Source organism: Betta splendens, chromosome 15 (assembly GCF_900634795.4).
Source record: "Betta splendens chromosome 15, fBetSpl5.4, whole genome shotgun sequence".
In the NCBI taxonomy this organism is placed as follows: Eukaryota; Metazoa; Chordata; class Actinopteri; order Anabantiformes; family Osphronemidae; genus Betta; species Betta splendens.
The window spans coordinates 9,112,963-9,128,296 of record NC_040895.2 but is presented as its reverse complement, the minus strand read 5'-3'; the positions used below and the strand labels follow the sequence as shown (position 1 = coordinate 9,128,296).

The window sequence follows — 15,334 nt, the reverse complement described above, 5'->3', positions numbered from 1 at the left end:
CCTGGCATTTCATAATCATGGAATGATCCCTGGAGTTTGCATAGAGGACGGCTGGTGTAACTCGCCCCGCGGCCCGACGCTCTGCGGCGCCGAAAGAGCCCGAGTGACGTTATTTACAGCTCAGCCGCTACCATTTAATCTGAACGTGCTACTGCAGAAGTCTGAACCCGTCTACATAATATGTTAATTATTGTGTCATTCTTTCGTGTTTTCGCTTCGACACGTGTGTTCGTTTATAAAAAGAGCCTTTATTTATGACCTTTGAGTGGAAATAGGAGACGCTTCAGTGCCGTTGAAGCACTTTATGGCCTTGTTTCCACTCTCTCAGAGGTCGCACACGTTTTTACGGCCACTAACAACACTTAATTGTCTATTAAGTGTGTTACTATAACAGCTTGTTTCCCAGGAACCAGGAAGTGTTTCTCTTCATTCACAAACACTCATGCACCTCTGTACACGCCTTGCTCTGTCTCTGTCTGTGCAGACGTGGCCATCGGAGCCCCCAAAGAGGACGACTATGGGGGCGCTGTTTACATCTACCACGGGGACGCCACCGGAATCATCCGCAAGTACTCCATGGTGGGATAGTGTTTTCTGAACCCGGTTTATAAAAGCCTGTCATTCAAAATTTAAATTTAAACTGCTTTAATTAGAGCCAAACAAAGGCAGCTTTTCTGTGCGTGTCATATGTTTACACGTCTTCGTCAATTCCGTTTGATCAAAGTGACGAACCCGTGTGTTACAGAAACTGTCTGGGCGCAGTGTAAGTCCTGGGCTGCAGATGTTCGGCCAGTCCATCTCTGGCAGCGTGGACATGGACGGCAATGGATACCCAGGTAGAGTCACAGCCGCCTGGATGAGAGCGTGAAGAAGAGCAGGCGCCTGCAGCAGCAGCGCTGCAGACTCGTGATGAAGGCATTTTGTTTACGACATTCCACAGCTGTCATTCACACTTCGCCAGTCGCCCGCTCTGTGGATTCTGTGTATTGTGTGAGACGCGCAGGTGCATCATTGCGCCATCTTTGTGTTGCAGACGTCACCGTAGGCGCTTTCATGACAGACAGCGCGGTGCTGCTGAGGTGAGGAACCGCATCATTGCAGCGTTTGGCTTTTCTAAGTGCAGACCGGCGCTCACCGTGCGCCCGTGTGGACCGATTTCAGGTCGCGGCCTGTTATTACGTTGGACGTCTCCATCTTCCTGCCCGCCTCCATCAACATATCCGTGCCACAGTGCCACGAGGGCCACCGGGACCAGAACTGCTTCAACGTCACCGTCTGCATGAGCTTCAGAGGGAGACGGATTCCAGGGCAGATAGGTGAGGACGGATGGACCCCCCCCCCTCTGTGTTAAAGCAGAATTTCTCCCTTCAGTGAAGTGTTTATACAGTAAAGATTGATGAGAATATTGATTTCAGCACTTCTAGCGCTGTTCGGAGGAGCTCTGGGTCCATTGCTGACTGAGTGTCTGTCAGCGTTTGGCCCACGCTTCACCCTTTGGCTTCGGCCCGTGGGTGCGGTGCCTGTCGAACACTGAGGTCCAGTCTTGCTCCAGTGTTAGGGTGTTGTCATTCGCAGCCCCCCGGGGAGGCAGGAGCCCTGTCGTTTCGTAATGACCGCGTCCTGGCTCCAAGGAATAATGCCTCTCTGTTTAGGCCGTCTGGCGAGCGCCGTGGAAAGCGCAGCGCCGCGCGTTCGGCGACTCCCTTCATGGAACCTGCTTTCGCTTCCTCCGCAGTGAGCTCATGGTGCTCCCCGCGGGCTCTGCTGGACGGACCAAACAGTGGGCTTTGGTCCGGCCGGGCCGTGTTTACCGCCACTCCCGCCGTTTTACCAGTACGACACCCTCTTGAAGCAATTACTACAGGCTGAGGCCGATTCATTCATATTAGGGCTTCGCGGAAACGTCTGTAACGGTTGACTACATGTTTTGGATTTCTCAATTCAGAATGCAATTAAAGGTCTCGGTGTCACTGAAGCCAGGGGTGGATCCAGCAGAAGTGTTGTCGGTGGAATGTTTTCTTACACAACAATTATACTCGTGTCCCAGTAGCTGGAAAACTCATTTTCCTTTTTTTGTTAATACTTGTTTGCTCGTATTAAAGTAAATACCAGCACAGTTTCTTTTATGGATAAAAGCTGACTTTGCCAGTTACAGCACGGAAACAGCTCATATTGTATAATTGCGCCTTATGTTTTTGCTTGTAATGTGCTTTTTTTTATTTCTTGTAAATTCTGTCTGGACTGTGGATGAAACTGAAACGCATGTGCTCTGTTTCTGCTACTAAGTCTGTGTTTTCCCCCGGAGCAAAACCTATTTGGCAAATGATTTACACTATTATAATTAGTGTCATCAGACAACAGGCTCTTGTTAAGATAAGTTATATCAGATGATTTGACCAAGAAATGTCAGAGAGTTTTAGTTCCCATGAAACCGAAGCCCACATAGTTCACGTGCTTCTCCCTCAATGAGCCGTCGCTGTCGCTCCGCATTAACGCTGCTCCTCTCTCCCGTCAGAGGTGCTGTACAACTTGACGGCCGACGTGGAGAAGCGACAGGGGAGTCAACCGTCGCGGGCCTTCTTCAGCCAGGGCGGATCTCAGGTCAGCCAGACGAGCCAGCGGCTGGGCCTGGTGAGCGGCGAGGAGGCGTGCCAGCGCTTCACGGCCCACGTCAAGGTGAGCGCCGGATCGGCCGGGTCTGTGCTAGGTGGTTCTGGAGCTGCGCGGGTTCTGTGTGGTCCCGTGACCTCCAGCTCTCTCACCCCGCAGTCACGGAGTCATTGCCTGAGGAGTCTGTTTTTCCTCTTTATTTGTCTTTTTTAGCCCGCTTGTTTCCATGTATAATGTTTAGACAGAGAAAAATGAGTGAAGCTATGAAGATCACTCCACAAGCTTTTTATTTTTTTCCTGTGATTCCGCTCTGAATCCTTACATGTCAGAATTCAGCAGCGCCTCTCAATCCAGGTGTCTTTGTGGTATTTGACTTCACAGGCCCCCCTTGTTTTTGAACCCTCACGTAGTTTCACACAGCAGATACTGTTCTCCCGATGCCATAAATAGCGATAACTGTTTACGACTGTTGGTGGCTGCTGTGAAGCAGTAATTAAAAAGGATCAGCATTTGATTTAGTTGATTTGTGCTGATTAGTTAATTGATAATGATTATAGAAAATAAAAATAATTACGGTGGGTATTGGCTTTTTATGGTTTGGGAAGCTGCCTGTGTCGCCCTGCTGGGCTAGTTTAAGGGTAACAGTCAGCCTCTTGATGGTCCATAAAAACTCAAGGGCAGAAAGTGACAGAAAGAGGAAACAGAGCCCCCTTTGTCACCACAGAGTCGCTCTATTGTGCTGCTGTGGGAGTTAGTCATAAGCTCCTGAGGGTCCTCGTCCTGAGGGCACCATCCACGTTTCACCTACCGTAACGCAGCGGGCCTGTAAATCTGGCCGGCATGTTCTCCGGGCGCTTTCACGGTGGGAGGCTGAGCCGCCGACGGGGGGGGGGGGGGGGGGGGGGGGGGGGGGGGGGGGGCTGTCATTACCTCGTCTACTCTGAGCGTCCACTGTAATGAGCGGTGCACATGCAGTAAGTGCAGGCATGCGCTCACGCAGGCGCTTCACTGAAGCCGGGGCGGCTTTTTGAATTGCACATTTCGAGCGTAATGCTCATGTCTGTGAGCTGCGACACCCAGCATTCATGTTAAGTAGTGTTTCTGCTTGAAAGTAAGTCTGACAGCAGCTTCAACCACACATCTTTGGGTTTGTGGGTGGGCGGGAAGAGGAATTATTGCTCAGCGGTGGCTGGTGCCGGAGCCACGACATGGATGAGTAGGTTCCTGACATCAAGTCCGATGGATGGAGCCGTTTCTTTAATCGGACAGTTCTTTTGTTGCTTTAATGATTAAAACCATCTGTCTGATAAAGAATTTCAACAAAGAATTTGCTAAAATGCCGATAAATAATTGCTGTATCGCAGTTAAGCTGTCATTGTTTGGCTTTGGAGTCAGACTGTCCAGCTGTGTGAAGACAGACTCACTGTACAGAAAGCTGTGTTTGCTGGAGCTTAAGAAGCAACTCCTGTTTAGTCTAAGACTAAAGTGAGAGGTATTTTACTACCAACTAAACCCTGAACCCTCGTCTCCCAAAGATTGATGCTTCTTTAAAAGTACTGCGTAAATACTTGTGTGTGCACACGAAGCGTGTCCTGCGATGGACGCTTTATAAAGTTACCGTTGTGCCTTTCGCCCGTAGGACTTTTTGAAGTGAGCGGAGGTGTGAAGTGTCGCTGAAGCTGTGTGAATTCTTATTCTCCCAGCGTGCGGCCAGAAATTCCACCTGCTCAGCGGCAAAAAGTAAAATTCACAGAGTTTCCGAAGAGCTGAAAACGAAACAGCGTGATGAAGGTGTGGTGCATAATTACAACCTCCTTAAACTGCTTACAGGCCAAATGACGTTAGACTGGATGAAGATCACAACCCGTTTTTTTTTTTTTTACGAGAGGAGGTGAAGGATCACGGTAATCTACTGTGATCTGGGCTCGCATCGTTCGTCTTCCTCATGCGTTTTGCCCACATTCCCTAGAAGAGTTATGGTGATGGAAACCAGCTGTTTGCCCCACTGCGTCCTCAGGGGCGGGGGGAGCGGGTAACACCCCCCCCCCCCCCCCCCCCCCCCCAGCCTCCCGTCAGCTGCAGTCAAACACAGGGAAAACACGGGAGCGCGGGACCCTGTTGTGTCAACGGCGCGCTGGCGGCGCTGACGGAAAACCCTCGGCGTCAGGGTCCATCGCTGCGGCTCCGAAGCGTGAGGGCCGGTGGACGCGGGCCACCAGCTATTCTGGGCCCTCGCGTTCACAGCGGCGCTGACCATCTGTCGACCTCCTCCGTTGACTTAATGAATGGAACGCTTTTAAAGGGCCCGGGTCGACGGCTAAATTTAATAATGCGCCGGTAAAGTGGCATTTGTTTTACGTAACTTGACATTACACGCAACAACAGCGCTGGAACAGACACGCTCAATTTTCACCATCTGAATCCAAGTAGAGCAGGAGTGGAGACACCAGCGCTCACCAGGAGCACACGCCACAGAAGCTTGAGCCTCGGTCCCAACTCTCGGCTCCTTCTGGAGTAATTCCCTAAGAAATGGTGCAGGTCTTTCATGTTGATCGTATTAAACATGTTTGCATTGGCACGTTCCGACCGCATACCAGCCCTGCAGATGGTCTTTGTTTGGTTATTTTTAGCTGAGTAAACTCCACGCGGGCTTTACTTCGGCTGAACTTCGCGTTCAGGGAGGGAAAACGCCGACGGCTGATGAATGATTGGGGTTCGGATGGCCAGAGTTGCTGTGTGTGAGATGGAAATGAGTCATTTAACCAGACAGCCATCCACTTTGAGGTAGAATTCCTCAGTTTGATGTGTTGTATTAAGGAATTTAGTACAGTTGGCCCGTTGGACTGTTGAGGCATAGTGTGTCATCAAACTGTGCAAAAGGCCAAAGCACGTGAGGACTTTCACTATTATTCTTGTGCAAGTGGACACCTCAGCAATTAAACTTTATTATGTTGGCGCCAAGGGCCGTAAAATGGGCAGCGCGGATTCTTATGAGACAGGTAACGCTTTTCCCCTAAATAAACACGTGTTTATTACTGGTGTGGGCTAGATATGATAATGACCGTCTACCTGGAGTGATGGAGCTGTGCTCTGTGGGCAGGAAGTACAGGAGTTACTGCATGTGAGCGAAGACAACTGTGTTCGGGGAAGAGACCCTGTCTGACCCTTGTCTTTGCACTGAACCATTTCTCATCTTTCACAGTAATTCTACACATTTAAACTTTTCTACTACTTCATGTTCTTTTAACGTCTAACAGTTGAACACAGCTACTTGCAGTGAAGGATATCTTTGAATGTTTATGTTACTTTATAGATCTTGATATTTGAAAATAACCAGTATAGTAGTAAATAATACAGTAGCAGTATGTTATAGTAGTATTTGACGTAAAACATGTCAATGGTCACACAAGTCAAACAAAGTTACTGTAAGTTGAGGTTTTATTTACTTTATTAGTGTACTTGTGTGCTATTTATGGATTATTATGATTCAATGATGTGCTTGACTCGGATTTATTGCTTGTTGTAGCGAACGTGTTTTAATTACCTCTTTGTTGGGTTCGGGACTTGAACTCGTAGCGTGTTTACATCTTTGGCAGTGTGTCATTTACTCCAGCAGTGTGCGTGATCCTTGAAGTCGTGCCAACAGCTACTTCCATTTGTGGTCATAGTAGCGTTGTGTAGCGCTGCGGAGGCATCACTCTCTCCAGGGAGGAGTTAAAATAGACGCTTAAAGCCCGGCCTGTGACAGTTGTCTGTTTAATTTAGCCCGTGAACTATCCTGCTCACTTTCCCCTGGCCCACATTGCAGTCTGTGCCCTATAACTGGTGTCCCTGTAACATTTGCTTGGCACCGGTGGAATATTTAAAGTGTTGTCGAGCTGTTTTCCGGTCGCCTTTTGCGGTTGAAGGGCATGTGCAGGATAAACATCTGTCTGTCAAACGTAATACGCTGAGGTAATCGCTGGGCTGGAGGGAAAAACTAGCCCATGCAGATATATTCGATTTGAGCAATGACATGCATGGATTTAAAGATCCTGCAGTTGAGCTAATGATGTTGCAGAGGGAGCCATGTTACATGTCAGTACCACTGCAGAGTTCTGTTGAAATGAGGTTAAGTTTTAATTGTGCGCCAGCTGGTCAGCATCAAAGCTCATTCATAACATTTGGCTTAGTGTGTAGACAGATCAAGGACGTACATGTTATATTTCAGTATTAAGCCAGGTTTGTGTTCTAATTTAAAATATAGTGATGTCCACAGAGGATTAGAGAGAGTTGAAACTGCTTTGGACAAGCTGAAGACGCAGTTGGACACAAAATGGGAATCAACAGGTGGAAAGAGCTGCATAGTATCAAATCTGAAAAGCAAAAGCCTCAGTAGTCAAATCCCTGCAGCAGGAAATCATTTTGGGGGAGGTTTAAAGGTTTCAAATATTGGATAACTCCCAAGCCTAATGCAGAAACTGATTTACGCTCATTGTGTGACCCAAGTCTGCTCCCGTCCCACAAACAGGAAGCCCGGGTGAGTTAAAGCCCAGCGAAAGCTCCCGCCGCTGCATCCCACGGGGAGAACAGACCCCCCGAGACCCCAGAGCCGGCCGCTGCCACACTGACGCCTTTGTTTGCCTCTTTGCAGCTCAACACAAATATGTAGTTCTCCACCGCTTTTATTTACCTCAGGCCAAAAGAGCTGATTCAATGAAAGTGAATCAAAGCCAGCTGCTTTTTGTTACAAGCAGCCAATCACCTATTTATGGAGAGCATTAAATGCATTAACGATTGAGTGTATAGATGCGTATACTGCATGTTGAGCTGATTGCTTTGTTTGCAGTACAGTTTTACCGGATCATAAGAAGGAGCTGTTCAGATTAATTTTAGTCAGGGTGATGTCCTGCTCAGGATTTCCCTACATGGTTGGAGCCGACCGGTTCTTCTCTTGTTCTCTTGTTGTTCCTCCCGTGCTGCATGTTCTCTAGATCCGCAGCACATGCGCCCCCCGTGCAGCAACTTGTGTCTCAGCTCTGATGATTTGTTGATCTTGGCCCGTGAAGCACGCTGGGCAGAACCTTCCCGCAGTCCTCTGGCTGCGCCGCCGCCACACAATGCCACCACAAGCCGGCGTAATGGGCGGCCGGGTCCGACCGCGGGGAAAGCGGCTGCCTCCACACGCTTCCCACATCCACTGCAGACGGGACGTGGATGTTTACAGATGTTCAGCGCGAACGTGCGTGGATGTGGATGTGGAGTCGGCCCTTGATAAGCGCTGCCTGCGATAAGCAGGAAGAGGCAGAAGGCTGCGGTTGCGTCATCGCTGGGCCTCCTTCCTTAACGGGTCGATGGGGAAATTATTTACCACAACTTGAACTTCGTGGCGTCAGATTGTGTGTGGATCAGGATCCATCACTGCCAGCCAGCAAGTAAAAGTGCTGCAGATGTTAACAAAGCGATGACACCAACAGAACAGAGCGTTTATAAACCTCACAAATCACAAATATGTAAAAATCTGAACTAATTCTCATCTAATTCTTTTTCATGCAGTTATAGTTTATTGTTGTTAAAACCAGCGTCATGCAAAAATCTGAGGAATCCTCACTCATTTGTTCGTTTTCTATTAATTGCATGAGAGTGCAGATAACAAGCTTCCTGTTTATGCACAAAGATGTTGCATCCGGTCGTTAAAGGACGCTAATCTCTCAAACACAGGAAGTCTTCAGATGCTTTGTCTTTGTAAATGCAAATACAGATGTGATGCTTTTAGCTCAGTGGGTCTGACTGACGGGTCAAGTGAGCGGCGCCCAGCGTCCCCTTGTCTACGTTTGAGTCCCAGTCCTGGAGAAGCGTGAGCACTGCTTCCCTAAAAGGATCCCTTCTGGTTCCTTCTTTCAACACTAGCCCTGCACGTGCACGTGCGCGTGCGCGCGTCACGAGTCCACGCTCATCAGTCGGGTAACAAAAGAAATCAGCGAGGAGTTAAATGTACATACATCAGACACAGTGATGACAGGTGACCTGGGTTAAAAATCTGAGGAATGAGAGTTCAGTAACATACAGCAACAGTTAAAGTCATTTGCATTCGCTTCTGCTTTGGCTTCTGAATCTCTGGAGGTGGACTTTTAATATCACAGTGCTGCTCAGGAGGAGGAAGTGGGACACGAGGGGGCACGTCTGCGTATTTATAGGCGACCGGCTGGATGTCACATCCTGATGTTACACTAATACAGCTATTGTTAGCATTGGCAGTAAATCCAGCCATTGTTGGTAGATTGCAGAGAAAGTGACGCAGCTATGGGTCTGGTGTGTTTGAGCAGCAAACCTTTTCCATCTGCCCGAGTCCACCCGGGAAGCGAGACACAGTCCTCTCCTCCTTTATAAATCCCAGCTGTGGGTTTAACTGTCCGAGGGTCAGACGTTGAATGCCTTTGTCATGATGCACGCGAGGCCATAAAAGCGGCCTGTAATTTGTGTTTACATGAGCGCTGTTTTAAAAAGCAATAAACCTAATACACTTGTTTTGTGAAGGTGATGTTAATCTTCTTATCTCCTCTCTGAGATCTGAACTGAGGAGGGTCATTTTACTGAAAGCAACGAGGATTTTGAACAGCAGAAACAAACTTTTTCATTCAAATGCATCACAGCTCAGGAGCAGCATGCTGTTTGTTACTGTTTAGCTGCTTATGTGACTCAGGGCAGGGACTCGGTGTAGATGGTTGAGGTGTCCTGTCTGTCAGATGACGGTACTTCTGTTTCACCCAGTAGGAAATGTGTGTTTGAACAGCTGTACGAATGTAGCAACATTCCCTGAATTGCACACAACATTTGCACCATCTCTGTGTCAACGTGACACCGAGCTGCACAAACACAACACAATTTATTTATTCTTTTATGCAGGATTTCAAAAAGGAGTGAAAAAATCACAGCGATATTTATCTAATGTACACAATCCGCTTTATTTTTCCTGATAGTTGTTTCGTTCTTTTACTTATTGCAAGTGTGTGTTTGTTGACTTGTGACTTTTTCCCAGACTATTAATTGTCTAAACAGACTCACATCATGGTTTGAGTGCTTCTAATCTATCGCTGGCCCTGTCATAGTGTCATTAGCAGTTTGGAGCTGCACTTTATTTGATTGTTCTGTTAACCACTGAGCTTATATTTATGTTCAGTGAACAATCGTTGCTAACTTTGATCAACACAGAGGAAATGAGGACGCAGCTCTGCGATCCTTCAGCTCATTGTTTTGAATTTACAGCCCACAGCTTTACTGTTTTTGGCTCGCTTCTCACCGGTGAATATACTGTTTTGTAGCTAAAGAACCAGATGTTTTCTACAAATTTTAGAAAGCTGTTACCCCTGAACAAGTGGAGGCCAAAATCCAGCTTATAGGAAAAGGAGTGGTACAGTTACACTTACCATTGACCCAAAAAATGCAAATGTTGCATTTGTAAATGTGTAAATGCACACTAATAGTACAACAGTTTTAAAAAGTACAGTACAACAGACTAGAAAACCAAACCACTTTAGGTGAATGACTTGTCCAAGAACCACCATTGCAGGAACTGCTGCTGTGGCTCGTCTTCCCACAACAGAGTGGATGGAGGAGCCAAACAGCCAAGACAAGTCAAACAACAGCAGGAAACTCCCATAAGGGACCAAATTATAAATAATAAACAGATTTAGAAGAAGCTGTATTTATTTTCACTAAGACGTCCTTGAAAATGCCCTCGAAGGAAGGTACAGAATGAGGAATTTTAAACAATAACCCAGCACTGGCAACTGCAGCAGGAAGCTACTGGTGGATGTTAGTAGGCGTTAATATTAAATATAAAACCAAATACACTGTTAAATATAAGTATGAGCGATGGGATTTGTGTAGTATCTATTTTGCTACTTGTTGCGTGAGCAGAGATTTTGGATCATGAGGATGACTGCCGTGGACAGGATGAAGACGCTCGTCCTGTAGCTGACTCCTCCGAAAGGTTTCCAGCTTTAACAGTTGGATGACACTCTTTCCGACTCCTACACAGCTTGTCGTTCCAGGCCTCTAAACATCTGCTCAGTCATTCTGAGCTGCTGAAGTTCAACCCTGCAGCCCATCAGACGCAGGGCTGCACATGAAGGTAATAAGAGTTTCACCTCTGGACTTAGATAAGCAGCCTGAATGCACATCTGCCATATGGTGCAGATGTAGCTATGAATGGGTTAAATGTGAAGTTGTCTCCATTTTCCTCATTATGCACTAGTATCCCTAAACTTTAGGCCGGCTGCATTCATTCATCGCTTAGCTAAAAAGCTTTTTCCATTTAACCTAAGATTCCCTGGCATGTGGCCCTTCAATGAAATGGCCTCAACCTGCGAGCCGTCCAAACTCCCATTGTCCTAAAAAGGAGCGATGTGTGCGCATTTCCCTCTCGACTCAATAAAGACTTCCCATGACGAGGCTCCGGCTCTGCGCTTTGGAGGGAATGGTTTGGCTGAGAGACGAGCCCTTGTGCCTCTCAGCCAAGCATGAGGCGTTTAAAGTAGAGATCAGAGCCTCCACCCCCCTGAACCCACCACGCTGGAGTGGAGCATGAGCGGGTAGTTTGGTTCGCTGCCATCCCTGCGATCAAATTAACATGTGAGACTCGGAGCCTGCTCTTATTGCATGGAGAGTGAAAACTATGATGCATGTTGAACAGTAGCAAGCTTTACGATATAATGCGAGTGTGATGGGTGTGTAGGAAGGGGACGTACTGTAGATAGTAGATTGGCAGAAACTTAGTCCCTCGCGCAGGATGTGATGTAGGCAAGGTTTGGCCTCCAGCTGTTTTCTTTCAAAATGTGCATTACAAGAGGTTCCGACTTCAACGCGCAGCGTATTCATCCTACAGTTTCCACAGTATGGTGGGAACTGCTGGAAAACAGCTGCTTCCCGCTGAGGTAGCTGGCATCGCTACAGTACGCGTGGAGCCTCTAATATGTAGAGTAAGACGGGCCGCGGGTTGACGAGAGCGCCTGAAACCAATCACATCAGCCCCAGAGTTTATGTTGAACTATATTCTATGTGCCCGCGATCGAGCTGCCGTCTGCAGACGCACCTGTCGTCGGGTGGGCTTTCAAACGGCACAGATTCCACTCGCAGCAGCGCTCCCTGTGACGTGAGATCGGGGACACGCCCGCGGCTGCGCTCGATGGACGCCTTTGAGCGGGGGCCATCTGTCGCCACCTTGCTGTGATGCAAGGAGCATTTGTTGGGTTTTTTTTTTCCATGAAACTCTATGTAGCGAGCCGCTAACGCCGGTCGCTGTCTTCGGCTCGTGCTCAGGAGCTCGTAAATGGCTTTGGGGAGAGGCAACTGGTGGCATTGATAGAGGGATAGTAAAACTTAAGACCCAGTGTTGCTGAATGGCCTCCAGCACCTCTAATGCGAGCGCTGGATGTTAATGTGTTTCCTAGCGGCCTATTTTAGGAAAACGATCCTGTATGTTCAATAAACAATAGATACCCTGTTGAAAATCCCACCACAAATAGAAGAAAATCAAAGATTAGACTCATTTACCTTAGAGTCACTGTTTTTTTTTTTAATTTCATGAGAACTCTGTGGCTTGTGGACATGAGCGATAAGCGGGGGGGGGGGGGGCAGCGGTGGCTGGCCATTCGAGCATTGACCCGCCGGGGGGTCAGTTCACTCAGAGGACAGTTCAAACACTGACCTTTACTGGCTCCTGAGGCCTCGGGCTTCGTCAGTGTCCCACTGTGTCCCACCAGCAGCCGCCACTAACTCTAACTACCACACTGAGTGTGGCTGATTATCTGATCTGTCCTTTTGTAAATGGGCTAAAATCTCGTGTTAAACCGCTTGTTGACGACCTTTAGCCTGGTCATTATGGGCTGTTCAGCCCATCCAGCACTGCCGCTGCCTCTGGTCCTACTACAGCACCTTGTTTGCTCTAAGTGGGATATTCTAAACTGAACTGAAGAATAACCAGAATGACTATTGTGATTATCTACGTGGCTGCTCCTTTATCTGTGTGCAGCACCATTTCCTGTACGAACTCCCGTTTTTTGCTCTTTCCTGCTGTGACTTTCTCACTGGGGATGGGTTCGTCGGCGTCGTTCAAAGCCCAGATTGGCTTCGTGCCCGAACCCAGGAAAGAGGATGGGCGTGTGGACGCTGGAAAACGCCACGATAACGGCCAAATGAGAGGAGACACAAAAAGAGCAGGTGGCCCGCGTGACCCCCGGCGAGCACAGGAAAGCCCTCTGTGTTTGCCTAGTGGGTTTGGCCCGGCGGCGGCCGACTCCTGGGCAGTGGAACACAGGTTGCCCCTGGAGCCGGTGCGCGGTTGCGATGCTGAGACCGGAGCCAGACGCGGCCAGCGGCTTTTTAAAGAGCAGCGCTGCCGTAATAGAGCGAGGAGATGAAAAGTCAACATCAGATCTGTTTTTCCCATGTACAACGTTCAGCACTCGGCAAATAAGGACACGGGATCTGGTCACATTTAGGCCTGTTTTCATTCGGTCTACACTGTTTCCAAGCACGATGCCAAATCAAACACTTCGTGGCCTCTGACACGCAAAGATGGCTTTCAGTGACAAAAAGGGGGCTATTGACTCTGTGGTTGCTTTATTATTACTGTACTAGACGTGCTAATTAATGACATTATTGTCACCCATTCATTAAAACCAATTAAGAGGGTTTGGTGGTTTATCGGCATGCTTCCATCTCCCTGGATCTTTGGCTCAGTAACAGTGCATCCATGGGATAATCTGCATCATCATCGGCGTCCGCACCAAGCGTAAATAGGAGAAAGATGTTCGGTCGCCGTAACCATGGCGACGCTCTTTGCTGCGAGGTTGAGGCCTGAGGTGAGAGAGACGCCGTGTGGTTTGTGCTCTCTGCAGAAGGACGTGAAGGACGTGTTCACAGCCATCGCGTTCGAGGCCGCCTACAGCCTCGGGAGGCACGCGGTGGCGGGACACCAGGAGCGGGACCTGCCGGCGCTCACCCCAGTGCTCCGCTGGAGGAAAGGAGGCAAGATCGCCGTCAGGAACGAGGTAGGATAAAGATTCACGCTACAATCAGCTTGTTCTTGTGTGTGTTCCGTGTTCGCTTTTTCTTGAGTGGGATCCAAAAAGTCTGATTGATTTATTTTCTTTACCGTCACCCTTGACCTGCCCCACATGTGTTTCCCCACTGTCTGCCCTTCGTGATTTGCATCCTTCAGCACCTACAGAACCCGTTTATCTGACGCCCGTCAGCGTAACGTGCAGCCTCACCGCTTGACTGGAGTTTCCTTTCGTGATTTACACCAAACAATAAGTCCTGGCTGATTAAAAGGGGAGATCAGACGCAGTTTAAGTCTGAGCCGGGGCCTCGTCTGTTGAATGGCGTCAGCAACAACACAACACTGCCCCCTAGTCTGAACGTGGAGCCGGTGTGTTCAGTGCCTGCACAGGATGAGCTCATGTCAACTGTGTACTTCTCTGTTTCCTCCTCAGACCTGGTTTGAGAAGAACTGCCTGTCGGACGACTGCGCCGCAGACCTGAGGCTCCACGGGAAACTGCTGCTCTCTGGGTAAAAGCCTTTGACCGGCCATTTTAGCCATGCGCGGCACTTGTGAGGGCGAGCAGGCGGAGGCCGGCTGACGTCATAGCCGTGTGGGTGTGGGCGGTGAAGCCATGACGCATGCTTGGAGGGCGTCCATATGTTTTTCCATGCTCAGGGAGTTCCCTGTCTCCTGCTCCGTTCGCCGTAGTGACAGCTCGTGTTTGTCCTGGTTACCAGCGCGTCTCATTGTTTGCCTGGGTTTTAAAGTAAAAGCTTCCAAATCAACGTTTAGTTGCTTCGCCTTCTGTTCTGCAGATGCCACACGAAGTTTGTTTGTGTCTGACATCCGTTGTTAACGTTGTCCCTGATAGGCTGCACGTGAAGCCCCATTTGGCCCTTGGCGGCGTGAGAAACGTGTCTTTGAATCTGACCATCTCCAACGCCGGAGACGACGCCTACGACACCAACATCTACTTCAACTTCTCCAGAGACGTCTTTTACATCAACTTCTGGCAGAAGGTCGGTTGTAGCTCTTGAATTTTCTGCTGCTTGTTTAGTTATTTCACACGTGTTTATTTCTTTCCTGTCGCTGTGAAGCAGAAGCTGAAATGCTACACAGCCACATTGGATGCAGACAGTATGTATTTACTATTTCAGACCGATTACATGTCAGGAGAACTGAGCAGTGACGCTTAGAAAAAGGCAGATGATCAGATTTGATCACTCAGTGTTCTGTTAAATGGATCTCCACCCGCGGCCGACCCACGTTCATCCTCAGAGAGTTTCCTCAGCACCGCTGCACGCATGGATTTAACATAGGTCACCTCTGCCTCCGCTCGTGTCCTCCATCAGAGACATCATGCTCATACTGCATTTGCATCTATGCAACGCACCAAAGCTGTGACACGATTTCAAACCTCACCGCGGCTGAAATCCCATTTAAGCAGCGTGCGCGCCGCAGGAGCGTGACCTCCACGGCTAATCTAATAACGCAGGCTGATATGAGCTGATATCGGCTGACCGGCAGCCGCGGAGCCGCGTTGGGCTCAGGAACCCGATGGAGTCGCGGCGGAGCAGGAAGTGGGCGGCGTGAGGGAGGACAGAGAGTCAGGTCCTGAGCCTCCCCAGCCTGCTCCGAGCGTGAACCCTACTCCCTGCGCGTTTGGGAGGGGGGAGGGGGGGGTCTCCGTTGGTGTT

General features: G+C 48.9%; 1 protein-coding gene across 1 annotated transcript in view; it reads left to right on the top strand.

The window, feature by feature from the left end:
- itga9 (integrin, alpha 9) overlaps positions 1–15,334 on the top strand; it is a 32,551-nt gene that overhangs the window by 6,033 nt on the left and 11,184 nt on the right. The window contains exons 11-18 of the mRNA XM_029175304.3: positions 485–579; positions 746–836; positions 1,034–1,079; positions 1,162–1,316; positions 2,516–2,676; positions 13,491–13,643; positions 14,088–14,164; positions 14,509–14,656. Of these exons, the coding sequence (XP_029031137.1) occupies positions 485–579; positions 746–836; positions 1,034–1,079; positions 1,162–1,316; positions 2,516–2,676; positions 13,491–13,643; positions 14,088–14,164; positions 14,509–14,656 (926 nt within the window). The remainder of the gene's footprint in view (positions 1–484; positions 580–745; positions 837–1,033; positions 1,080–1,161; positions 1,317–2,515; positions 2,677–13,490; positions 13,644–14,087; positions 14,165–14,508; positions 14,657–15,334) is intronic.